Source organism: Apteryx mantelli, chromosome 7 (genome assembly GCF_036417845.1).
Source record: "Apteryx mantelli isolate bAptMan1 chromosome 7, bAptMan1.hap1, whole genome shotgun sequence".
Lineage (NCBI taxonomy): Eukaryota > Metazoa > Chordata > Aves > Apterygiformes > Apterygidae > Apteryx > Apteryx mantelli.
This window is the reverse complement of record NC_089984.1, coordinates 29910271-29936119: the sequence shown is the minus strand read 5'-3', so window position 1 is coordinate 29936119 and position 25849 is coordinate 29910271. Positions and strand designations below refer to the sequence as shown.

The window sequence follows — 25849 nt, the reverse complement described above, 5'->3', positions numbered from 1 at the left end:
CTGTCTCTATTTGTGATGGCAACTGATTCATATTTTCCTATTCCAGCCAGCATTTCCTAATTCAGGGTTTTTTGTTTTGTTTTGTTTTTTTTCAGGCTGTGCAGCCCCTGAATTCATTAGGAGATCTGGTTGCAAGGGAAAGGTGACATTCTTAGCTGGTGCAGGGATTCCCTCAATCTGTGCAAAAGAGATTTTTAAGAGCTTGGTGACAGCCCAACATATAAGTGGAAGAAGGGGAGTGAGGACTGCCAATGTTTGTCTGATTAGCTAATCTAATTTACTGACTAAAATTCCTGCTGCATGTCATGCTGTAAGCACCATGCTCAAGATGCAAGTGAAAAAGCCACAGAAACATTGATAAGCTGCTGAAGGAAAGCTCTTTTCATTGACTGATAGGGGTGGATTGCCCTTCTTCCCTATTTTGAGATTGTGTTTGAACTTTGCATCAAAAGTGATTAATCTCTGCAGAAACTGTCAGCAGTGAACAGCACGTTTACCAAGAATATAGTACTGCTCTCCTCCAGGAGACCTCCTCTGCAGAAATGGATCTGCAAGGACTTTGACAAATGTTAACATGACAGATGCCTGCTGAAGAAGCCACAGGTGAAGTCACTTTTCATCTTCTACTTTAATTTGCTTAAGCTGTAAACCAGGATATTTTTAGAGCTCATGATAGGTGAAGTTTGTGTACATGGTTATATTGACCTTCTCTGAAGTTAAATATCCAGAGTCCTGGAACTGACAGCTTTGAAAGGCTTGAACAATTAAAGGTAGGGAATTGGGGGAAAAAATACAGATTAGATGGAACTTTAACTGGCATAGGCAGACTTGAAGTTTTCAGTGAAAATGATTGTGGGAAGGGGCACATATGTCAGGAAGATGGTGAATATGTTAAAGGTATGAGCAAACTATGTAGTGCTTAGTAAATGTAATATGGTGTAGTAGAATTATTATGGTACACAAAGCTAGGATACATGGTTATGAACTTTTTTCTGTCCTGATGTGTCCCCTTGGCAGATGCGTGCAATGTTGCCAGCTTTTTGTGCCAGTTCTCATCTAGGGATGAGTTCCTGGCCAGACATGTCGGAGTTCCCTGGGAGGAGGCAGCTCTGGAAGAGGCAACACTTCACAATCTTCGGACAGCTTGATCAGTGGAGAATTCTCCTATTATTGCAGCTGGAATTGTAGTACCAGAAATCTCTCCAGTTGTTCACTGAAATGAAAATGCAGTTTTTTGGTCAGTGAGCTGCATGCCAGAAGAACCAGGTCTGTTTGGTAAAGCTGGTGTAAACTGGCATCCTGGAGTACTCATTAAGGATTGTGCAGAGAATCTGAGCTTCTAATAGGATAATAGCTGAGAATTAAAGTGTGTGTGGGGTGAAGGTTCCTCCAGAAAGATGGAAGAGAAGGAAACTCTGGGAATACCAGAAAATGCCTGTATCTGAGCCCTATAATTTGTGGCAACCACACAGCAAATTGGTGAAGAGAGAACAAAGAGCAGCTGAGGTGGGCAGAGCCTGCAAGCTAGGACTATGTGTTGGTAAAGTGTAGTGACTTGATGAGTTTATGCAGGTCTAGCTCAGGCATGTTTGTGTGAGCTGCAGCCACACTTCTGGCTACATGCTCAGGTACATGCTTTTGCCAGAGGAAACTGGTCCAAGTCTAAAGAAAACATCTTTCCTCAGTTTTCATGGATGTTCATGGAATATTTCTGTTCTCACAGGAAAAAAGGGAAAGCTTCCAAACACTTCCTCTGGTGCTCTACCTGTTCCATGCTAGATAGACATTCAAATCTATCACCTGTTTTCCATTACTCCCTATCTCTTCTAATATGTGCCACACTATGATATGTAAATGAGTGCTAATACACAGCTAGTCTCTGCCTTCCTGCCCTCCCCCTCTGCTGTTGTAGCTGTAGTGCAAAGCAATGCTATGCAGGCTTGAAAGATAGGAAATAGCATTACTACAGCTGTTTAGCTGAAATACTGGGAAGCTTGAAGAGCACTTGTCACTTCTGAGTGAGTTTGTGTGAATGGGCTCTGCAAGGCAGGTACATGTGCATGGATGGAGAAATAGTTACCAGAAAAAAGCAGGCTGAAGAGGAAAACTACACGCTGAGGAGTAGTGTGTGAAAGTCTCCCAAGAACTGATAAGCTCCAGAGACTAGAGGTCCTGTTGAATCCACAAAAACTGATAAACTCAGGACACCAAGAATAAGCTGAACTTATACAAGGCCACCAGCATGCCCTGCTGTCAACAATGGGTTGTATAACTTGGACCATATCCAAGAAGGCAGTGGCTGCTATATGCAGACAAAGATTACAGGATTATAGTTACACCTGCAGAAACAGAGGGACTTTCTGAAAATCTACCTAGAGGTCACTGGCATGCCCAAATAAACTGTGGTTGGCCTCCCCACTGGGTAACAATGAGTAACTGTGCATGTGTGTCTATAGGAAATAACTGAATATACTGTGTGAATAGTTATGTTAATATTCTGAGTATTAACAGCTTAATAAAAGGTTTTCTACTAAATATTGGTTGCAATCTGCTTATCTTCCTGACCTGATGCCCTGTCAGGGAAAAGGTAATTTCCAACACTTAAACTCCAATAGAGTTATGAGGATAGTTGCTGTTGCCTTTACTTGTCATTCCTCAGTTCCTTAGAGAAATCTTCCTCTTGCAGCCTTACTTCTTTGCTTCAGTCTGCTTCCTGTTCTGGTACCTTAATGTTCTGGGAGAGTTTCATCACTCCAGAAAACTATCACCTTCTGATTCCCTTGAGGCAGCATGTGGTCAGTGATTCTGAATGACTTGCCCTTTGCTTAGCTATTGGAGTCAGGCATATTAAAACAAGGTGGAAAAGAGCAGAAGGGAGGTCCCTAGACCTTCCAAGAAGGTGATTAGGATGAACATTTCCTACTGAGCTTTGAAACTGAAGTTATGAAGTGGATGCAGGCTGATGGCCCAAGATGGCCATCCACATGCAATGGCCCCCATGTCATGCTACTGTTAGGACTTTGCAGCCTGCAGGACATCCCCCTCCCTTTAGATAAGGGCTGCAAATGGCCCACTGGAAAACAGCATTCTCCGATGTGAACTATGTTCAAAGAGGAAGTTGGAGTTAATGGTTGAATATCGGTTATAGCATCTGCTGATGGTTGAGGGTGGCTCCATGACTATGAAAGCATGAAGGCCCACATACCTAAACACACCTGTCTGATCTGCAGGCTCTTTGGTAGCCATGTGTGACCAGTCTGGTGATTGCTCCTTTAAAACAATGTAGAGCAGCGTAATACAGGCAGCGCAGGCTGTCGGAAGGATTGGTAGTTGCAGTGTGTGTGTCTAAAAGTCTTATGCAAGAGAAGCAGGTGTTTCAGCACTGTCCCTTGGGTGAGGGTTCTGTAGGGAGAAAGGAAGATGTTCTTCCTTTTCTACAGGTGCATTTGAAGTATATGCCCCCTTTGTGGCTTCAGAAATTGAAAGCAAACTGAAACTGAGTTTTTTTCTTACTGCATGATTTTTAAGACTTTAGAAATATTTAGAACTTCCAAGGTTAGAAAGTGCTGCAATTTTGCAGTGATGGATGTTTTTCTAGATGGCTTGGTACAGGCTAAAAATATTAATGTAGTTAAATGAAAATTGAATAACTCAGAAGTTCAGCTGTGTTTTCTAAAGCCTAACAACAATTTCTTCCTAGACTAGAAATGAAATGTTTATTTCTCTTCTCCTTTGTCTCTGGCAAAAGCATATTTCTCCTTTTATATTCAGGGATTTTATTTAGCTCTATTTAGAAAGTTTACATTAAAATATTCTAATAAAGATTTTGATGCATTTCAGATGCTAAAGGCCTATGCCATCTCACAGTTCATCACGATATGGCTGTACTGTGAGCAACCCATTCCCCTGTAGTTACTGCTTAGAAAACTGGCATTCTGGGATGCTTCCTGTTTTTGCTTGAAAAAAGGCGTGAGTCATTCTGGAAGGCAATTAAGAACCAGATGTAATCCAACAGCAAAGAATGACTTGCATAACACCGCTAGTATAGTTCCGGATCTACTTGTAAAACCTCAAGTTTTTCAGATTTGTACTTTTTCATGATTTCTGATTACTTAGGTTTGCGGGTAAAGTGCAGAAACAGAGATATTGAGACTACATTATGGGAAGAACTAATAGAAATGAATAGCAATAGAAAGGAATTGGACAAGAGGTAAATGATTTTCTAACTTTGAAGCAAGACACTATGAGGTAAGCTTCTTGTGACTTTTTTGTAATTTGGAGGAAGGAAAGTATAAGCATTGAAGTGCTCACAAAGTGCCAGGGAAAGTAAGGTACCCTTTTTTCTTGGGAATATTTAGCATTTATGGTGATTAAAACTTACTCCAATTAGTTTAAAAAGCAGTTTGAATGTTATGATTCTTTACTGATACCTATATTTGTGTCTAATTATTGCTATTGCCTGTCAGTTTGAAATTAAGGCCTGTCGTAGGACATGTATTCATTTAAACTGTGTATACATGTATGTATTTTTATAAATACTTATATATGAGGTGGCTTTATTCTGTACAGCTTTCCTGATGGAAAAAACCAAGCTGATGCAATTACAGTTGCTGCACTATTGTTTTCTACTACCCTCAATGCTGCAATATTCTATTTCTTGCAGGTACTATATTCAGATACTTGCCGTAAGCTACGATGTAATTAATTGCTGGGTTTTGTATCCTTCTCTGCTCCCTGATAAATGGCTTCATGTTTCCATCACTTTTGTTGGACTCTGTCTTTCTGGAAAAGTCCATTGGTGTCTCTGCGTTTTCTGTAAAGTATTACTAAATTCTGTGTTATGGAAAATTAGGCTTGCCGGCCACCATAACAGGGTCCGACCCTAGGTTCCTGCTGAGGCAGAAAATCAAAGTCAAATCAGAGCAAAATTTTAATGACACATGTGGTAATTACAGCTTGAGCTGGCTGTCACTAAAGAGGGACACCGAACAAAGAAATCCCTGGGCAGATTATACCCTTACAATCTAAATTCCCACCCTCATGTGATAGTTAAGACCAGTAATATTTAGACCTGGGGTCTTTCCCCTTCTTCACTGGGTCTCTTCACTGTTTCTTAGGCAGGTTGCCTCTTATCTTATTTTCAAGGTTGTAGCTTCTGCTGTTGGTCATAACTTCTCTATCTTTCTGGCTTGAACCAGCTCTGGGGCCCTCCTTTACTTAACTAGGTAAAAGTTCATCATATTATCTAAGCGTGGCCTAAGGCTTCAGCAAATTTAGCTATTCATGCTAAGCAAGTTTATATAGGTAGTGTTAACTCATGCTTACATCAGCTTATGTTTGCATAAGTAAGAAGGATTCATCGCTAATACACTTCTACAGCCTAATGCTAGCAATTAACCCTAGACAACTCCAGTCCAATATTCTCTAACTGTATGTGACTCTTTTGTCTGCTTCTGTAACAGTTCATGTTCAAAATGCATCCAGGTCTGCTACAAATTTGCCAGGTTCAAGTACTAAACTGAAAGGTAAAGCAAATATTTATATTTAATTTTATCTACTCCTTCAATGTGACATCAAAAATTTCTGGAATTCTTGGCTGGTAGCACTGAGCATGAAACTTTGTTTTAACTCTTTATCAGACAGTAATTCATACACATTATTGTATATTCAAGCAGATCCATATGATAGCAAGCCTAATCATTCTTCACATACTGCTCAAGAAAATTGCACCAAGTGTAACATGGGTTGATGGCATTGTGTGTGGTGGTTCTCAAAGTGTGCCAAAGAACGGGATCCCTTTGTGGTAGCTTTATACAGATATATGGTCAGAGATGGTCCCTGTGACAGAGCTTGCAATTAAACTTAAGACAAAATGTGCATTGGATGTGGTAAGGCAAGAGAAGAGCAAAATGTTACATGATGAACAGCAAATTTTGTTTCTGCTCTTTCTCTCTTGGGCTTAAGACGCAATAAATTACATGGGTGAAAGCTTTTTGAAAAACACTGAGGTGTTATCTGAATTATTAACTGAACTTGTGAATCTGTGAATCCACACTTGATTCTGTGTGGATTGACTTGTTGCACACCAGGTAATGAACCCCCAATTTGGGACAACAGAGGGATGGGGCAGGATGAAGGGAGGACTGAAACAAATAGTATAAGGTGGAAAGGTAAGCTTAACCTGTCTGTGCCTGAAGTTTACTATTTTATGACTTTACTGTTGCTTCTGTTTTGCAAACTTTCCCTTAGCCAGCATGCCTAAGGTGGGGTGCAGAAGGGGACATCAACTGGGTCTGCTCTTTTCCATTGAGTGGATTGTCTCTGCATTTCTGAGTCCAAGAAAAACATTAGAAAAGGAGTGGCCTTGGTTGGTCACCTCTACCTTCAGGTGAAGTGTTGTGCAAAAAAAACAACAAAAAACCCACACACCCCCTACACGCATAATTTCAACAAAATGCCTCAACCTTCTGTGCCATTGCTAGGAAGAAGGAAGCTTCATTCATGTTGCCTGATACTTCTGCAGACCAAGGGCAGAAACCAGCTCATGAGATGCCTAGTTTTAATGGTTAAAAGCAATAGTGTCAAGATTTTTGGGGGACTACTTTTACTGCTATTTTTTTATAGAGACTAATTTTGTAGCACATAGGCCAAGTGTTAAATGTGCATGGGACCAAGCAGCAGTAGGCTTTCTCTAAGCTTGATTGTCTAGACCTGCCTTGCATACCTGGCTCTTCAGCTTGCCTGGTCCAGCTCTCCCACCCTGGGCTGAGTAGTTTGAAACCTGCTAGGGTGAAACCTATGGTAATTCACACAGGATGCCTTTTAAAGAAAAGAGCTGAAAGTGCAGCCCAGAGCTTGGACACCAGGCTGGGATGAAGAAGGCACAGGCCTGAGTGGTTTTGGTGATGTTATGGCTGGTTTCAGCCACCTTTCAGCTAGTTTCCCACCTTTTTAAGCTTCAAAACCTGCCCTCCTCAAGAGGGCAAGGGGCGGTTAATGGTGTCTGCCACTCGTGATGGTGGTCTGGGGGGGGAGGGGGAAGCAGGCCGCCCCTGAGGGGGCAACCGCGGGCGGGAAGAGGGGGGCGAGTGCGGGGGCCGGGGCGGCTCAGCGAGGCGGAGACGTCCCTGAGAGCGGCCAGGGCGGTGCGACCCCTGACGGGAGGCCGCGGAGGCGGCGACGCCACCGGGGAGGGGAGGGGCGGGGCCGGCCTGCGCGCCTGCCGCGCGCGCACCAATCAGCGAGCCGGAAGCGGGGCGGGAGGGGCGCGCGAGACCAAGGCGCCAAGCCGCCCTTTCTCGGCTGGGAGGGGAAGGGTGCTCCGCCACCCGCAGCCAATCGCGACAGCGCGCCGTCTCTCCGTCCCGCCCCCGAGGGGAGTGGGCCAATAGGAGGCGCTACCTCTTCGACCGCTCAGCCAATTGGCGACGGAGGTGGAAGCGCTTCCCCCCGCTTGCTGCCCGCAGCCCCCGGAGGCGAGGGTCGCGGTGCCGTCGCCCCTTGCCATGGGGGCGGGAGCGGGCGGCCTCCTCGTTTTCTTCCGCCTCGTGGGGCCTGCTGGGCGCTGCCAGTCATGACCCGGCCGCTGGGCGCGGGCTCGCCGTCGCCGTGCCCGCCCGTCACCACGTCCCGACGCCATTTTAGGCCGGCGGCCGCGGGCAGAGAGACCGCCCGGGACTGCAGGTACCGGTGGGGGGGCGGGCGGGGAGACGGAGACGCGGGTGTCGGCGGCGGCCGCGGGGCTGTATGGCGCCCGGCCAGCAGGGGCGCACTTCCGCGGCGATGGCGGCTCCCGGCATGCAGTGCGCGGCGGGCGGGCGCGGCTCCCGGCATGCTCTGCTTTCCCCCCCCCGCCTGCAGGGGGCGCCCGCGCTGGCGGCGGCAGCTCCCAGCATGCACCGCTCCCGGGGGCCATGGCCGCCGTCCCGGGGGGCCGCTCCGCCTGTCGCCGGCGGCTGCGGTCCTCTCGCCTCGCGGCGCGGGGCTTGGGGCGCTTTTCTGGGCGCTGTCCTTCCACCGCGGCAGATGGGGGCTCCCTCGGCACCCCGGCAGGGGTTGCCGGTGGCCCAGGGCAGCTGGTGCCCACCGGTTGCCCGTAGGCCCCTTCTCTTGCCCTTGTGTTTATTCGGTGCTGGTAGTTCAGAGGCCAGGGTGAAAGGTGTCTGATAGCCAGGGAACCTGATAGGTGTACCGAGAAAATGATACCCGGCCAAAGACCGGCCAGCATCTTCAGCACGTCGTTCAAATTATGAGTCCTCCCCTGTGTGTTGAAGTCTTAAATTTCCGTGTTTGTTAGCAAGTCTATCTTTAGAGCTGGGCTTCAGCAGCTCAGATGTAAAGAGAGAACTTCAGTCTCGAGGCAACTTCAGTTGCGAGTCAATGGGCACAAACTGAAACACAGACAATTCCATCTGAACATGAGGAAAAACTTCTTCACTGTGAGGGTGACAGAGCACTGGAACAGGTAGCCCAGAGAGGTTGTGGAGTCTCCTTCTCTGGAGATATTCAAAACCCGCCTGGACATGATCCTGTGCAACGTGCTGTAGGTGACCCTGCTTGAGCAGGGGTGTTGGACTAGATGATCTCCAGAGATCCCTTCCAACCTCAACCATTCTGTGATTCTGTTTTTAATTCTGCTCTTGATCCTGTTCCAGCTGTGGACTGTTAATGATGCTGTAGGAGAAGGTCTCTAATGAAGGCAGTAGTGGTTGGTGACAGTTTTTAGATGTGATAAATCTGTCCAGCTGTTACACATCTGAGTTCTGCTAAAGACTTGATAAGTTTTTCATAGGCTGCTGAGTTAAATAAGTTTTGTTCCTTGCAGTACAAAGGAAGCCTTAAGTTCTTATGCTATAAGCAGCACCTTATTTTGTTCTGTGTCCGGTTTTGATAGCGCTAACCTTTGGAGGAAAGGGAGGAGATAAAACTTCAGTTTTTTTTCTGTGTTACTTCCTGCATGGGAAACTGAAACTACTACGGAGACTTTGATTTGTTGCCTATGAGTTTTTCAAGACATCTTTCCTCTAAGAAAAAATTTGCATTCTGTTATATTGTGGTCATGTAGAAGACCATTAAGAGGTTTTAGGTATGACTTTCTCTTTTGTTTTTTTGTTGCTTCTGTAGTGGTTTCAAAGTGGCTTCATTTTGTCAAACATGGAGTTATATTGTGTAGTGTATTCCTACTTTGTATGACTCTACTTTTTCTGAGCTATCGATGGTGGTGTTTCCAGCACAGATTTTAAAAAATGTGCACTGTTTTTATCCAATCACAGATAGCTGTTGATATGGCTATAAACAACAATTATTTTTAAAGAGTTCTTTGGATTTAATCTGCTTAACAAGTGAAAGAACTTTCTCTTTCCTTCCTTAAAGGTGTTGTGCACTTAATTTTGAAAGGCTTGCTAGCTGCATCTTCTATCTGTGGCTTTTTTTGTGTCAAGTGATATCATGTGTTTGTGGTTTCTTGCCTTTTCTCATCCAGAGGTTTTTTTAGTGGTCTCTCTGGAGTCTCACTTAAGATGAGACTTCACAAAAAATGGTTGAATAATTTTTAGTGCTGATAAATATGTTTTGCTGAATTTATATATTTTGCTGAAAAGCATAAACCAAAGCTATGTTTTGTTGACAAAGGTACATTAAACAACTGCAAATTATTTCCTTTCATATCATGTAGAAGAATGAAAAATAGTATTGTTTTATCAGTTCTTCAGTCTTAAGGACTGATTTGACTTCTTATTAAAATAATAACGGAAATCTTCCTGTGAACAGCCTGTGAACAGGTATGTCCTGTTCACATGGAAAAATCACATGTTCTTTTCATGTTTTCATACCTATGAAAAGCAAGTTGGAGAGCGCAGTATTTTCTCACATTCCTTCTTGTAGTCACGTGCTTCCTTTTTTTCATCTTTTGCTTTTATTTGAGGTTTCTAGTACACTTCCTTGTCTGAGGTGCAGTACAGCACTTGAGAAACTATCATCCGGTTTTCGTTGGACAGCTCCTATCCCTTGTGCTTCCAAAAAGCAGAATAGCAAATACAAAATAGAAAACGTTGATGGTTAAGCCCTGTAAAACAAAAAGCCTAAGACAGATCACTTTGTACTCAAGTTAAACTTCTAATGTGGGGAAAAAAAAACTTTTTCTAAAGATAATGCCTCTGGGCTCTCAGTTGTGTTATACAAGGCTGTATACAAATATGAAACCAATCTGAATTTTGTTACAAAGCTCTTGCATTTAGAATAAAAAACAATACAACAGTGAGATAGTGGATGTGGGAGAAAGATAAGCAGTCATTTGACATCAGTGGCTGGAGAAAGAAGGAAGAGGACAGAAGAAGGCTTTTGTTTTGTTTTTCAGTGCGGAGAAAGGATCTACAAGGTAACTGAAGATAAGGTTTGGACTGCAGATAAGGTTTTAATCTGGAAGGAGAAGCACAATTGCTTCTTAGGAAAACAAGAGTTCTGGAAAGATTTGTAGTGCAGAAAGCCGCTGCCACTGGATGACTTCCCATCTACGAGAGCAGCCACAAGCAAGTGTTGGGAATGTCCTGGGAAGGGCAAGGGCCAGAGAGCCCTGCTGTGAGAAGGGAAGGCAGGAGCGCCGGAGCAGAGCACAGTGTAGAACGGAAAGGCAGATCAGTCAGCAACAGCAACGACGGTGAATAAACGCTTTGAAATTTTGCCTTTTGACTCTTCTGTTGAACTGAAGTTTGTGAACCCTTTTGCTTCGGCATGGTGGAAAAAGGGAGATGTTCTGACCTGCATCAAATTAAGTTGCGGATGGGTTGGAGAGTAAATCTCTGACCAGTAGTTTTTCTGCCCTCTTCAGAAAGCCAAAAAGACTGTTTTACGTGGTCACATGCTCTGATTACCCGTGGCTTTCTTGAGTTACAGTACACTAAAATGCAGTGCTTGACAGTTGTCTGCTTTCTGTATTTGTGTGTGCGAAAAATGCAGAAATTGTGTTATGAAATGTGACAGTTAAAGTAATATGCTTACAGAAAGATTCAAAATGCAAGCTGAGTTTGAATAAGTGAGCTTTGGGATCTTCTGGCTCAAACTTCAAAGCTAGTTTTTGGGGCTGTGAAAGCACAGTCATATAGATGCTTTAAAATATTAGCTTAGAATCTGCAATAAATAGTTTTAGCCTTTGTAATCACTGTTATGCAGACAGTAACCATATAGCTATGTGTTTTGGAAAGCAGAGAATGATTATAAAATACATAGAAAGGTCTTAAAGAAATCTGTATTATTCTTGCTGTTCTCGCACCAATATCTTGTTTGAAACTTGAAGAGAGAAATTTACAGAACAAGCAAAAGTATAACCTTGAAATTAGCAGTAAACTTCCTTACTATGTGGAAGAAGATGAAGATAGTGAGTTCATAGTTCTTAAGTGTAGACTGGTATTTTAATGCTCAAACTGTGCATCATTCAGACATTCTGTCCATTTTCAGAAATAAAGTTCACAGAGAAATGCCTTGATGTTCTCACATCCCAGGTGTTTTTTGATAGGAAACCACCCCTGGTTTAAAGTTCTTAATTATCTTGCTGGGTATATGTAAAATAAGGTGGCTGTAGAACGCTGTTTGTGCGTTGGAAGCCAGAAGAGACCCTTAACGTGTATCAAAAGATGCTGCTGGCATGTGTGTTCTGTTTTGCATGGGGCAGGGCCAGCAGGAGCTCTTGCTGGGAAGGCTGATAAGGTAGGAATGTGCATCCCAGTCTGTCACCAGCTGTATGAAAAAAGCAAGGAACAGTGATGCACAAGTTGTTTTGGGCCTTTAGAGGAAAGTTACAGGATTAGTTGAACTTTACAACTTGTAGAGCTGTGTAACCATATTTGATTGCAACTGATAATGTATTGAAGAGGGTTTGGTCCTTGATGGTTATTGTTATGGCCACCTCCTTCCACTGTAACACTTTCTCAGTTTGTAACTCTTAAAAAGTTTTTTTTCCTGCCAAAGTTTGTATCGGAGTGAAATTTTAATAAAATTTTGATAGAAGTGGCATAACTGGCATTTTTAGAAGATTTATTTTCTCTGTGCTTTGGAATGAGAGCTTGAATTTAAGTGGATGACTTTGACATGTAATTTGCTATTCCCTAGAAAAAAATCCTCTGTTTATTCAAGGTAAGGCTGTTGAGGGAAAAAAATCCTCTGTTTATTCAAGGTAAGGCTGTTGAGGGAAAAAAACCTCTCAGCTGATACTATGCTCTTTATAGACTTACTAGAAATGAACAGGTAAGTTCTTTAAAGAGGGTCAGCATTAAATATGCACGTTGCTAGGTGTAAGGAGGGTCGTGTTTTTGTCATTCAAGTTACTAAGGGTATGGAGTCAGTTGCTATGGTGAGCTGATTTACTAGATCACAGGTGCTAAAAGAGAGGAGAATCCAGTTCCCACCACCTTCCTTCTTGCCCTCCACTGTGCTGGCGCTGGCCTTTCCATGAACAAATAAAATTTGTTAATCTAACGGAAAACACAAGTTTTGGGGGCAGGGTGTTGAACTGGCGATTAATTTGTTGCTCATAGAATAGCAGATCAGGCAGTGTGATCGTAGCCTTAAAAAATAAAAATAAAAAACAGTTACTGGCTAAAAATGTTGACAGTGGGGATGCAGAGACTGTAAACAAGGTATTGGCGAGTTCTCCTCTGGGATGCTGAGTACAGCTGAGGTCAATCCTATTTAAGAAAGATGAGCTTAAGCTAGAAGGGTTGTGAAGATTTACTGGGATGATGAAAGAAACTGGTTAAGAAAGGAAACAGACAGTTTGGCTTTGTTGGCCTTGCAGAATGAAGCGTGGAAGGCAATGATGATGCTTTCTCCACTATGTCAGAAAAATAAACTCCAAAATGGAATGAGAGGTTCCGGCATAAAAATGTTTCTGTAGGAATTGCAAAATTACATCACTGTAGTTTTACTGATATTTTCTGCATGGGCATTTATGTATTACTATCTTAAGAGATAATACTTATATTTTTTTCTTCAGAAACCAGTCCATTACAGAATTCTTCAAACCAGTTTTAAAACAAGGTAAATGTCTGTCTTTTTTTAATAGATGTTTATATATGAGTTTTAATTATACAAGAATGCTGAAGTTTAGTCCAATCTCATTCCAAACTGAAACAGCGATATATCAGCTTACCAAATACATCAAAATGAACAATATAAAAAAATTAATATAAATGTAACTTAATTTTATACTAAAATGAATCTCCTTAAATGGGGATGGTTATTAGTTTAAAATTGTTCTCTCACATGTTTGGGCTAGGTGGTTTATAATAACTGAAGCTGTAGCATAGATCATGCAAGTCTTATCTGATGTGAAATAAGTTGTGTAGTGCTGGTGTATATCAAGTGTGATTAAGTAAATTCATTTTTGGATTGTGTGTATGAGAGAGAGAAAGAGGTAAAATATCAAGTAATACAGTCCAATAGGGAAATTATTCTCTTCAATATTGTGATTGTGAATAATTCATCTTTTCCTCTCTTAGACCTTGGCCATAAAGACAGAACTGCGTTGTGTTCACCAGACAGAGGAAATGTAAAAGATGGAGGAATCGGACTGTCGGCTTTATGTGCTGAACGATTTGAAAAGAAAGTGTCCTCTCCACAGCAAGTTAGAAGAAAAAAGATGCCAGTCCAAACACCAAACACAAGTCCTGGGCTAGATGCCTTTCGAAGAGGCGTTAAGGGAAAAAAGGACAATGTAAACCCGTTGGAGAACAGCAGAGCGTGCAGGGCATTGAGTTCAGTGTATCCTAAGGTTGTGATTCAAAAACTCCTCGTGACTGCAGGGTCTCCCAGCTGTTTGTTGGCCAAAAAGGATAAAATTGTCAAGCAAGAACAGGGAAGAAATGAGAAGTGTCCGGGTGTAACAAGGACACCGTTGTCTTGTGGAAATAGTTGGGAACAGAAGGCTGACTGTATGGATCCAGAAGAGACCAGTTCAGATTCTGACAAATGGGTTTCATCATTAGAAGCTGATACGCGCAAAACTTGTGCTAGAAATAATGGCAACGTGAGCAACGCATCTCTGTGCCAAAACCCAGGGCATTCCGTGAAATTGCCGTGTGCTCCAAGTGACCCTCCATTTAGGCTGTCACTGGAAGCTCTCTGCAGAGAAAGAAAGCGGAAGAAACATAGAATGAAACATTCTAAGCTACATCCAGTAAAGCCATTCTCAGGAACAAGTTTACCACATCAGGTATGCTTAAAAGGGTCATTAAGGCTTCAAATCTGTGACACCTTTTTTAAGGTAGGGTAAGATTCTTGGTGCTGCCTCTTTCAGATGTAACAGAAGTTTATGTTCTTTTCTCTCTGTAACTTTTAAGTCATGCTTGGGTAAGCTGATTAACTATTTTAAACTGAATGAGAAAACCTGGCTTGAAAGCAGTCAATTCAAAATGGGAAAATACTTAGGCTGGGTTAGGTTTACACTAAAGCATCCACTGTTTTACTACAGTTTGCTTTGTGCCTGGCCTTTTTTTCTGGGAAAAATTTTTTTTTTTTTTATATCTATTTATGTAGCTCTTGTAACAACACTTAAATGCTTACACTAGCTAATCTGTAAGTTAGCTGGAAGGATAATAGATTTAAACAGCTGGAAATCTCTAATCTAATACCTATCTATTCCTGTTAAAGAGTCAAACTTTTTAAAAATAAAATATACCAAAATGTCCTTGCACAGACAGCAGCTGTGTAAAGCTTACCAGTCAGCTCTTTTCAAGAGCTGCTGCTGCCTTTGACGCTCTGTTCTGTGCGTAGGGCCTGATGGCAGGTTAATCCCAACTAAGTTAGGCCTGCTTCTCTATCCCACTCTCCCTGTCTTGCCCTACCCAGATGCCTGTGACCAGGCCCCTCTCTTTGCAAGCCCTGCTGCTTGTGCAACTGAACAGTGAGCCAGCACGTGGTTTAGTATATATAAAAGATGTCATTCAATTAAAATACAAACCCCCCCCCCACACACACGATTTAGAATGGTTGCATTTAACAAACTGCCATGCGTGTGTTGGATGCTGTGTGTGTTTTGACAGACTAAGTTTGATGGTTAATACTTCCTTTGCTTAACGGAAAGTTTTAGCTATAGTTAGAAAATCATATCGACGGTTTTTGGTCACTCTGGGATGAACGAAGTTCCTCCTGTTCACTGTATAAGCTTTCCCGCATCCTCAGCTGGTTCCGCTCTGAATTAATTGTTTCACATACTGAGATAAAAAAGCTCTCTTTCAACTTACAGTTGATTTAGCCCTTCAACCAACTCTGGTTTTATCTGCTAACTTGCGGACTACACCAAATTTGTTGGTTTGTCATTTTTTAAATTTTTTTACCAAATAGAAAAACATTTGAAAATCTTTTTGTTAAATCTGTTTTTATAGATTGTAATGGATTGTGGTCTTTATAAATTGGCTATTTCAAATTAAAAGCTTTTTTTAAATTTAAAATAAACCATTTAAAGAAATGGTTAACTTCTATTTGTCTTAGATAAGGTCTTTTTCTTCAGTGGAACAACATAAACTCCCTGTGTAGCTGTCTCAGGAAGAGTTTTCTTTGGGAGGGACTGGGTAAAATGCTTTGATAATTCCCCTCTCTTGATGATGAGCTTGAGTGCCATGACAGTTCTAGTGATGGAAATCAATGCAAGCTTGAAAATGCAATGAAATTTAAATTGTAACTGTTGCAGAGATAATGTTTTATTGCAAATAATCATGTTTCCTCACAGTGCAGTTTAGGGAACACCAGTGATACAGTTTTCCTGCCTGACAATTTTCCACTAGTTGCAGTTAGTAGCAGTTCAAGTTTGTTCACTTAAGCCACAATACTTGAACAGAGATGGCGGTGGTCCTATTAAGTACGTTGTATTTCATTCTAGGTTGAATTATTTATACTTTCTTTACCAATCATGCAAGTGCTTTAACGGGTGGTTGGTTACCTGCAAGGAAGATGACTGTGTGTCTCTTAAAAATGTGTTATGAATGGAACGTAAAAGGTGTGTTAGCTTGTGTCTACTTAGCGCCACCCCACCCCCGTTTCCTTGTGTGTGGTTACCATCTTTTTGTTATCCAAGTTCCTCAGGCCTCCTGAGGAAAGCCACCTGGGCTGTGTCTCTCAGATAGCTCAGGGAGGCAAGAACCTAATTGCATTAATTATCACTGAAGGTAGAGAGATTTAGAGCCAGAGGCAGATCTGAAGAAAAGGTATAAAAACTGTTTTTGGAGCAGTCCTTTTGGTGAGATCTTTGTAGCTGTGTTTTAAGTGTGTCCTGGAATAAAGTATGTTATCATGTTTTTTGGGGGGGACGGGACAGTCTGTGCTGGACTCGACACTTGACACAGGACAGCATCCTGCTTTTAATGTTTAAATTATGCCACTAACTTTTTATCTCCTCCATCTTTATTTTTAGGGAAATGGATGTCCCTTGAGAAAAAGATCACATTCTGCTTCATGGGAGACTGCCTCAGGTAGAAGCAGTGCCAATAATATGGAATTAATTATTTAATCACGTTCATCACTTAATGTCTCTTTTTTTAAAGTCTTTTCTCTTGAAGTTACATTTTGCTGCTATGTGTATGTAGCTGAACTAGTTGAACTCTTTACTTTTGACGTGTATTATGACAGTCATGAGCAAGGAAAATAAAGTTGAAAGTGACCTCATAAAGAGGATTATTTTGGTAATATGATTCAGGTGACTAGAACAGTTTCCATATGATTTCAGGGATTCAAACTGTAGTGACAGCAGTTAAAAGTAGTTTGTAATTAATTAGCAGAAATATGTAGAATTTAATGTACTTTTCAGAAATGATCTGATGCAAGTCTGTTGTAAAGAATAAATCCAGTTAAACTCTCTCAAAAAAATCTACTGCTGTCTAGTCAGGGTTATTTCTACTATATGGGCAAGTCTAAAAGTAATTTGGGATTTTAATGAAAAACAAGTGTTAAGTAACTTAATGAGAAGTGGGTTTTTTTTCTTTTTTTTTTTTTTTGTCTCAAGCCTGTTATAGTTTTGACTTATTTTATAAAAATTGAAGTGGTTTACTGTTTTTAAACACTTTTTATAGATGACCCATCTCAGTCAAAGCACGTTTCAAAACCTGAGGCATCTTCTCCAAATCTGAGACCGTCGCCTGAAAAAGCCACCGTTATGTGGAAAAGCCAGTCTTTTCCATCACTCTGCCTTAGTTCTAAGATGTCTTCTAGGCCATCCAAACAAAAGGACTTTCCTGGAAAAAGAAAATGCACTGCCATGAATTTGGATGCAAACAGTTCAAATCAATCTGTGGTAGCAAGTTTGAATGACCCTCTTTTTAGTAGGTCATCTGAACAGTGCAGAAATAGGAAGTCTGACTTTGTGAAAAACAGGCTCTTAAAGTCTCCACGTAATGGCGTTGTGCAGCTAATGGAGGCTGCTGCTCTACCCAGACATGATTCTACTCTTTCAGAGGAATATCTTGACACAAGCCATGAAAACGAGAAAAATAATTCCTCCTCTGTAGGTTTGTCATCTTCATATTCTGCACACAGTCCTAATAAAAATAACCATGTTTCTGTTGTGGATACCAAAGAGAATCAATTGCAGGTGACCCACTCACGCTTTTTCTTGGAAAAGTCCCTTTCTCTTTCTCAGGAAAAAACTACTGTGTTGCCTTCTCTCCACCACTTAACTCAAACAAACACTGTATTCACAAAAGACGTGAAATCTCGTCTTCAAAATGCTAACTTATCTCAGGTATTGGATGCTACGAAGCAGCAAGATGGAGAAAGACCAGAAGGACCTGTGCTTCATGAAGCTGATAGTACTGAACTTGGCAACAGTTTACCAAAACCAAAAGGGAAAACATTAGAAAATACTTCCAGTTTGCGTTCAGTGGAAGGTCCTGGGAAACTTGCACTCTCAGAAGAGATTGGTAAAATTGCTCCCTGTTCATTACCTTTTAAAGAAGGGTGTGTGGAAAGTGGCCAGATGTCTTCACAGCTCTCAGGAGAGTTGAAAGTTGAAAACACCTGTATAGAGACATCTAAGCTGAATAGCAAATCAAAGAGCAGCATTGATAGTGAAGATGAGAGTTTGGAATGTGATCTAGATGATGATGATGATGATGAAGAAATATTCTTGCCATTAGAAGAAATTCTGTCTTCAAGTCCCCAGCCACAGATGGGAGCCCTGGAAGGAGACTGTCTTGAGAATCTTTCGCAGGACACCATGAGTCCATCACTGAAGCTTCCTGTAAGTGGCAAAAAAAAAAACCCAAATGCATCACGTCAGCTTCGTTACATTGTGGTTTGGTGGCTTGCTTTTTTCACTTTTTGGTATGACTTTTTTTGTGTATTTTAAATGCGTGAAAACTCGGGAATATTTGCCTTCAAAACTGATTACTCAGCTTACTTAATGGTCCTATAGTGTACAGTGCGATATAGTCAGAAAAAAGTGCTTGTTATTACACTTGTGCTTGGAATGGCTGAATGATGATTCATACAATGAGGTTACAGTAGCTGTATTCTTTTGGTGGTTTTCAGGAGTTTCATTTTTGTGTTTTCCCTCTAAAGGAAAAGGGGAAAAATTATGTTTAGATGTATGGGATTTAATGTTTTCATCTTTCTGATCAGGCAAGATTTTTGAGTTATTTATCCTTGTTAATGATTTGTGCTTCTCAAAAAGCTTGAGTTCTTGACCTATAAATGTAGTATTTTCTTTGAGGCCCAACTACTGGAGTTTGAATTTCCTGGTATTTCAAACAGTTAAATGCCTTCTCCTGCTCACAAGTGATGGATGGAAGAAGTATTTGAATCCCAGTTTACAGGATATTGTGGTGATGAATTCATCTGCATTTTTAAAAGTTAGCTATTTGTTCAATAACAAATTGGTTGCTATTTTAAAGTTTTATGGTAAATTAATGGTTTGCTTAATGGCTTAATTTGGAAAGTGCTGCACTAGAACTTAATGTAGCACTCCTAACAAAGTCGATACAGTTTGGAAGTGAATGCATTTGAATAAAATCTTTCAAAGTGAGAAATAAAGCTGCAGTTAGCAGAATAACTGTATAAATACTCTTTCCCTTCCCTTCTCCCATTTTTAAATCCCTGAAGTAGTTTATTATGTTGCCTGGATTTCTTTTAAAAGCTTCTCCATAGGCAGATGTTGAGCAGCCATAATTATTTTATCTGTCCTCACTGTTAATTATGCAAGCACATTATAAATGAGAATTTTGCGGTCATGTGCATATTTCCCAATCTGAACTAGCGTGGCTACGTAATTAGTGGTTAAGAGTGATAAACGGACACAGCCTAGATGTAGCTTAGGGGCATATATGTGACCACAAATGTCTGACTTACCCTATTTCTGTGTAATTATGGCCAAGAAAGGCAGAGAGTTTAAAAACTGTCCCAAAATTTCCATGAGCATGGCTTTTGCCTGTACTATCATTCACCCTTTCTTTTGTAAGAAAGGGCGTATGTGTAAATTGGAGCAAACTCTGACTCTTCAGTTGTTCAAAAGTCATTTTGGGCATATTAACCAGGTTAAAAAAAATTAAGAGGGCTTCAACTTTCTCCACAAAAAAATTGGTCTTTCAACATATGAAGTTGAGCGTGGGGCTTGTCGTCTTGCAAAAAGACTGAAGGATGTGTTTGCATCTTGTGAGTATTGTCCCTTGTTAAGTCAGAGGATAATACTTTTCGGCATTTTCTGGCATTTGAAAAATGTCTCTGTATACCAAAAATTAATGCTTTATCAACTGTTTTTTTTTTTTTTTTGTTAGCAGGGGGACACTAACTTCCTAAACTAATTTGTATTTCTTCTGGGTAATAGAAAATCCCCAGTAGGAGCGTGTGCTCATTTAATTGTATTCCCCTTCAGTAAGGGAGCTCATAAGAAGAAACTTTATCCCTAGTAAGAGTTTCCAGTTAAAGAAGATGGTATTGGAAGGTCACTGTTTGTCCAGGGAATTGAAACCTGGCTATAAAAGGTTGCAAGTCTGTTTTGTTTGCTATTGGGTGAATAAAACACTGGCTACTGAAAATCAAGCTAATTGTGCTAACAGTTAAGACTTTTTAAACTATATTTACTGGCTTTCTAACTTGGTGCTGTATTAGGATTTTGATGAAAAACCTTATCTGATTTTTGAGGTGATTTGATAAACGTTGTGGTGCTTTGCTCCCTAGGGAACAGTGAAAGTACCAAAAATGTGATGAATTATTTTGGGAGTTTCTTGTCCCATGCGCGAGAATGAGGATTTCTAGGGGCTCAGTGGATTAAAAATAGCAAAGCTGTGATGTAAAAAAACTTCTGATGCTAATGCTATTTATGAGGGTAGGCTGGAGATCTGCAGTAGGGAGAGAAGCTGTGGTTTGCTTTGCTATTCAGATCCAATCTGAAGCCCAGTGGAGCCCTGATCTTTGGGTGATGTTTACAGTGTTATAAAGCTAGAAATAGCAAATACTCTCCAAAGGTCCAAGTACAACTTTCAAAAGTGGCCTTCCAGCTTATGGTGAGGCTTTGAAAGGTTTTAGGCAGTTGATTTCTAAAAGTAATTGCTGAGAGAGGTTTGACCCTTAAATAATTGTCAAGGGACTGAGAAACCTAATCTGTGAATCATCCTGTTTTTCAGGGTCTCCTTTGCATTTTTACTGCAGGCAAAATATCATTAAAATAGAAAGGGGTTAATATATTAACCGTGTTTATTATCTAGTAGTGAATCAATTGATAGCTTTTCATGTGTGTTATTTTTTAATTTCTTATTATTTCATTTACAGCTTTATAAGCCTCCTGTTGTTAGCCAAGTGTCATATGTGAACAGCTTAGAGCATCTCTTGAAGGAGAAAGAAGAATCTAAAAGGTCAGTTTTTTAAAGAAGCTTTAAAAAAATAGATGGAGTTGTGGAAGCTTTGGTGTACCTTGTCTTCCCCAAACTGGCTGTTGATTGAATGTGCTGTTGGAAGTTCTTTGGGCAGTGGGAAACATCCACTTAGTATCTTGGAATAGCAAAATACTTGGTTTTTTGCATGGTTGCAATGCCTCGCATGGTTTTGCCGTGTGTAGTTGGCTACTGACTCCTGGATTCACATTCAGAACCTTGAGTTTTATTTTCTTGTGTTGTAGATACTGAATGGTAATGATATGTTCTGCTGTTACTCTTACTGCAGGGTAGATGAACTAGAAAAGCAGTTACAGGAAGACATACAGGGAACAGAAACAAATTTTTCAGATGGAGATGATGAGGAGGATGCCAATGCTGATGGAGATCTCTCAGAAGAACACAGGTCCTTCCTGCTCTGAAACCACTTAAATCTAGTTCTTTGCTTTCTTTTTAGCCTTTTTTCCTAATCTTTTTCTTGTTCTATCTGTTGTTGTTAATATGTCTAATGTGAACCATTTTTATCATTGTCTTTTTTATCATGATCCAGTGTATTTTCTTGGCAGTTAATTGTGTTTTAATCTAATTCAACTTTCACGTGTCTGACATGTTCATCATTGAAAATAACTGTCTCAAACAGCAAATAAGCCTCTCGTTATTTAAATTCATAAAAGCAATTTTGAATATTACAGGGCATTTATACAGAGATTTTCAATAACAGCTCATGCCATACCTGACTACCACCCTGGAGAAGATATATTTGATTTAGCAACGTCTGGAAAAATCTTCAATCAGCACAACCTTGACTTGAGGAATTTTTATTTCATACCTCAAAATCCTATAGAAAAACTCCTCCTCAGGTAAGAATATCCTTCTTCACCCTGTTGTTGTGTTTATTCACTGTCAGTGTCAGCAGTTTTTAAGATGAAATCATGACTTTGCATGGAAATGAGCTTTGTCTTGCTATGTAGGCAAAATGGAATCACTTTTCCAGGAATTCTCCTCTCCAGGTTAGGTTTACAGAACAGTGAATTGTTACTTGAAACTTCCTTCTTTTCTACTCAAGAATTCTTGGAAAAAACACCTTTGGTCTTAAATGAGACATGAGGAAGAAAACAGGTGTTGTGGCCTCTTCCGTATTTCTCCTGTGCTGAGGTATCATTGGTAGCCTGATCAGCTGTAGAAGATGCAGAACTGAAATATTACAATGAACAAAAGCTCAGCTATCCCAAGTTGGGAAGAAAACCTCTGTGGTGGGTTGATTTGTGACTTGACTACTGTTGCATTATGTCTGAAAGCTGAAAGACTTCTGCATGTCTCTGTCCTGTAGAGGCCTGGGACACTTGGAGTCCACCTAACGAGGACTGCAGAAAGTCACAATTTCTAACGTTTGTTAGATTCAGTCACTGAGTTAAAAACTGTGCATGTGGATATACACAACTGTTATGTAACTGGTAGGGATTTGTACTGCTTATTTATGAGGCTATCAGGCTACAAATAGTTGGACAGATTCTTGCCTAATATCACAAGTGTAAACCTGAAAAACTCTATTGACTTTAGTGGAGTTTTATTCCAAACTTGCATCAGTGGAACTGAGAGAATTGATGTAATCTTAAAGGATTCTGTATGCGCGTGTGTACGTGCTGTTGTGGGTGCGAAGGGGAAGAGTGGTTCCTCCTTGTCTCTAGAGGAAATGATGTTCGTGATTTACTCCTTTACCCTCGGGCCTCTTTATTGGTGTGGCTGGACGATCGCAAGGATGCAAGCTTCAGCAAGTATCTTGTAAATCAGTGGCTGGAGGAAGGAGTACTGAATGAGTTGTCTCTTGCAAAAGGCAATTATGATTTAATTGCTTATGCATTCTGAAGCCAGCCAGCTGCCCAGCCTAGAAGCCACTGTATCAAGTGCCGCTTGCTCAGTCAAGCAGATGGATGATATATGGAGAAGTTAGGAGGTGTCTGTTTTAACAGATACTGAGGACAGAGGAGGCTAAAGCGGGGTATGTGGGAAATTGTGTTTCATTAGTTCAGCTGCTTATGGCATAACTTTCTAACAGAGACTGAAGCTAACAGAATTTAGTATAAAAAATGCAGATATTGCTTTTTTCACCTCACAAAATTACACAGCAAAATTAGACTGAACCTTTTCAATTGTTTTGTTTTGCCTCCAGATTCCTTATTTAAGAGATTATTTAAAAATTTCCCACAATGTTTTTTCTCTTTTTCTAAATGAGTTGATAAAGGTCACTGGATAGCAAATAAGCTTATTCACTGGTCTGAGCAGAGTAATCTGTGTATAGGCAGGCAAAATGATTCATACTACAGTAGTGTAAATCAATGTTTTTTGAAGCCGTTATTCTCTAATAGTACAAATATTTCCAAATGATATGGTATGTCTTTCTAGAGAAAGATATAGTTGTTCTAAATTTACAGTCTTTTAAAGATGTTGCCATGAATAAGGTATAATTACTACAGTGTTTTATATGAGTCAAGAGCTTAAGAATAACGTCTGTTACGGATGTTCAGATCTCTTTTGCTGTTGGTGATAATCTGGGGTTGCGGAAGTTCGTATGCTTTTGTAAAAGTGCTGATTGAACCACTAATAGATTCTCTCCTCTCCCCCCTCCTTCTGTCTTTGTCTTACAGTTCTGGTGCAACACAGCAGCTTTCTTTAGCTATTCACGGCTTTCTAAGTTCTGCCTACAGTTGTATCTTGTGTCCCGTACCAATTCTAAAGTGGCTTTTCCAGGTAAGACCTATGCTATTCCTGCAGTTCTCCTCTATTTAGATATGATAGTCTTCTTGGAAGCCGGTTGTAGCAGAACTAATCAGGACAAATTTATGATTCTCTTGCACTACATTAATAACAATTTAATCAATAAATCTTTCTTTCTGGTTCTTATTTGTTCTCCAATCTGAAATACTTGGATTGTTCCTCTTTTGATAAAACACTAGGGATAGTTTTTCTTCCTCCCTGTCTGAGTGATTCGAAAGTTGTATGTCCCTGTCCATCATCATACACGATACTTCATCTGGAAAGGACACAGTGCTTGCTAGGTGAGAAGAGATTTCAGGATGTTAATAGCATGGGCCAAATCACAGGAATGTTGCTTTTTTTAGGGTGGAAGGAAATTAAATTATGTACTGGAGTACATAAAAGTGTCATCGCTACATATATCACCTTCTAAATCATCGAAGATATCTGCAGTACCAGATAATTTTTGTCGAAAAAAGGTCGTTGTGCATCATGGCTCAGGAGAAGTTCAGAGTCACTCTTGGAGGAAGTGCTGTGGCTGTCTGCCTTCTAGATGTCTGTGGCAGTATAAAACCCCAGGGAATTTAGATCGTTCTGTCATTTCTTTATGAGAATGTCTCCCTCCTATCTCTGTTCCATTATTACTTACCAAATTCTAACTGTGCCTGAAATGAAAAATAAAGCTGGGCTGCCTGTGAGATTGCAGCCTAAGTCTGCTGACTGGCTTTCTGCTTTTGCCAAAAGAAAAATGTTTTGCTCCTCCATCTCCTTCCCTCCCACTAGGACCAGATCGCCTTCTTGTGTGAGTCCTGATGTTCCTCAAATAAGGAGGAACTGTGAGCTGGTTCAGTTCGCTCACAGAGCAGAGAACTCTCCAATGCCTGTTGGATAGAAAAAGAAGCGTTTCTGCTGGGCTAGTGAAGTGCCTCTGGAAACCTGAAGTGAATTTCAGGGTCATATTTTTGTAGTTCTGTGTACAAATAAGAATTCATTATTTCAGTTTAGTATTGCGTATGTTCATCTTGCCCATGAATAGAAAGTCAACTCTCAATTGCCCCCGCTCCTGGTTAAAGGGGAGGTTATGTTCAATTTGGTCATGGATGAAAATGGGTTCCGGAAGGATATATGATATTCTCCATTCTCTTATTCCTCTGTATCTTCTCATGAACAGCCAAATTCAACATGGGGTTGCAACGTTCTGATCTTGCAAGTAATTACTTCTTAAGTATTCCTACAATTTGTGTGCTGCTTGGAGTAATCCATATTCTCTTCTCCATGGCGTATCTTGCTTATAGAGGCTTTGGTATTTATTTTCTGTTAGTGTTGTTTTCTGTTGTACCAAAGAGTTGGTGTATTTTATTAATTAAAAAAAAATGCTATCATGTAACTCAGTGTTTGACATGTGGCTTCTTTTCTCTCAACAGCTGATGTCTGTTCATCCTGACTATTGTGTTTCCACACAGATATTAGACAAATTGATGGAAATAACACTAAAAAATGGTGAGTGTTTGAAGAACAGAAAACTGACTGACTAAACAAAGGCATTTTCCTTCTCTTAAGTATGGAAAGGTGATGGGGAGCAGGGAAAAGGCACTGGCTTGCTCGGTTCTGTGAATCTGGAATGATTTTAGGTTCTTCTGTTACTTAGTGCGCATATACTAGGAGTCGGTCTTCACCGAGTATATACAAGCTGTACCTCAGGATGTGGTCTTGGCATGTATTTGCAAAGCAGTGCGCCAGATAAACACACTTTGTTCTTGCACAGATAGAATTAACCTTAAGAGGAGCCCAGTCTGGTTGCGCAAAAGTTTACCCTCCTCTCCTCCCTGTCTTCTACTTTGGAAGTTACAGACATTCATTTCATAGCTTAAGGACTACAGGATGGTTTTCACATAGTCATGTGTAGTTCTGCATAATTTTCTTTCTGGGTGTATGGCAAAAGTGAAGAGAATCATATGCCTACACAGAAACACTTTCAAGGGTCTACTTCAGCCCACACTACTGTTCTTTGTTTCTTGTGTTTTGCCTTCCTTCATCTGTATTCTCAAAGACTTCTCCAGTGCCAGTTCCTTTATTTGTTCTCCATGTCTTCCCTTCATTCAGATTCATCAAAAGTCACTACTTCATTTAAGCCTGCCAGTTAACTTTGTTAAAGTAATGCAGTTCACTTGAAGTACTTGATCAGGTCTATCCAAATTATTCCATGTATTTGAATCTTGTTGTGCAGTAGGACCATGAGCTGATACGAG

General features: G+C 40.7%; 1 protein-coding gene across 2 annotated transcripts in view; it reads left to right on the top strand.

Moving 5' to 3' along the window:
• Positions 1–7474: 7474 nt before the first annotated feature.
• SLF2 (SMC5-SMC6 complex localization factor 2) overlaps positions 7475–25849 on the top strand; it is a 31778-nt gene continuing 13403 nt past the window's right edge. For both annotated transcript variants that reach the window (XM_067300178.1, XM_067300177.1), the window contains exons 1-10: positions 7475–7683; positions 12986–13029; positions 13491–14203; positions 16400–16457; positions 17055–18220; positions 20746–20828; positions 21136–21252; positions 21539–21706; positions 23492–23594; positions 25025–25100. In XM_067300178.1, coding sequence (XP_067156279.1) covers positions 7574–7683; positions 12986–13029; positions 13491–14203; positions 16400–16457; positions 17055–18220; positions 20746–20828; positions 21136–21252; positions 21539–21706; positions 23492–23594; positions 25025–25100 — 2638 coding nt within the window. In that variant the 5' untranslated portion in view covers positions 7475–7573. The remainder of the gene's footprint in view (positions 7684–12985; positions 13030–13490; positions 14204–16399; positions 16458–17054; positions 18221–20745; positions 20829–21135; positions 21253–21538; positions 21707–23491; positions 23595–25024; positions 25101–25849) is intronic.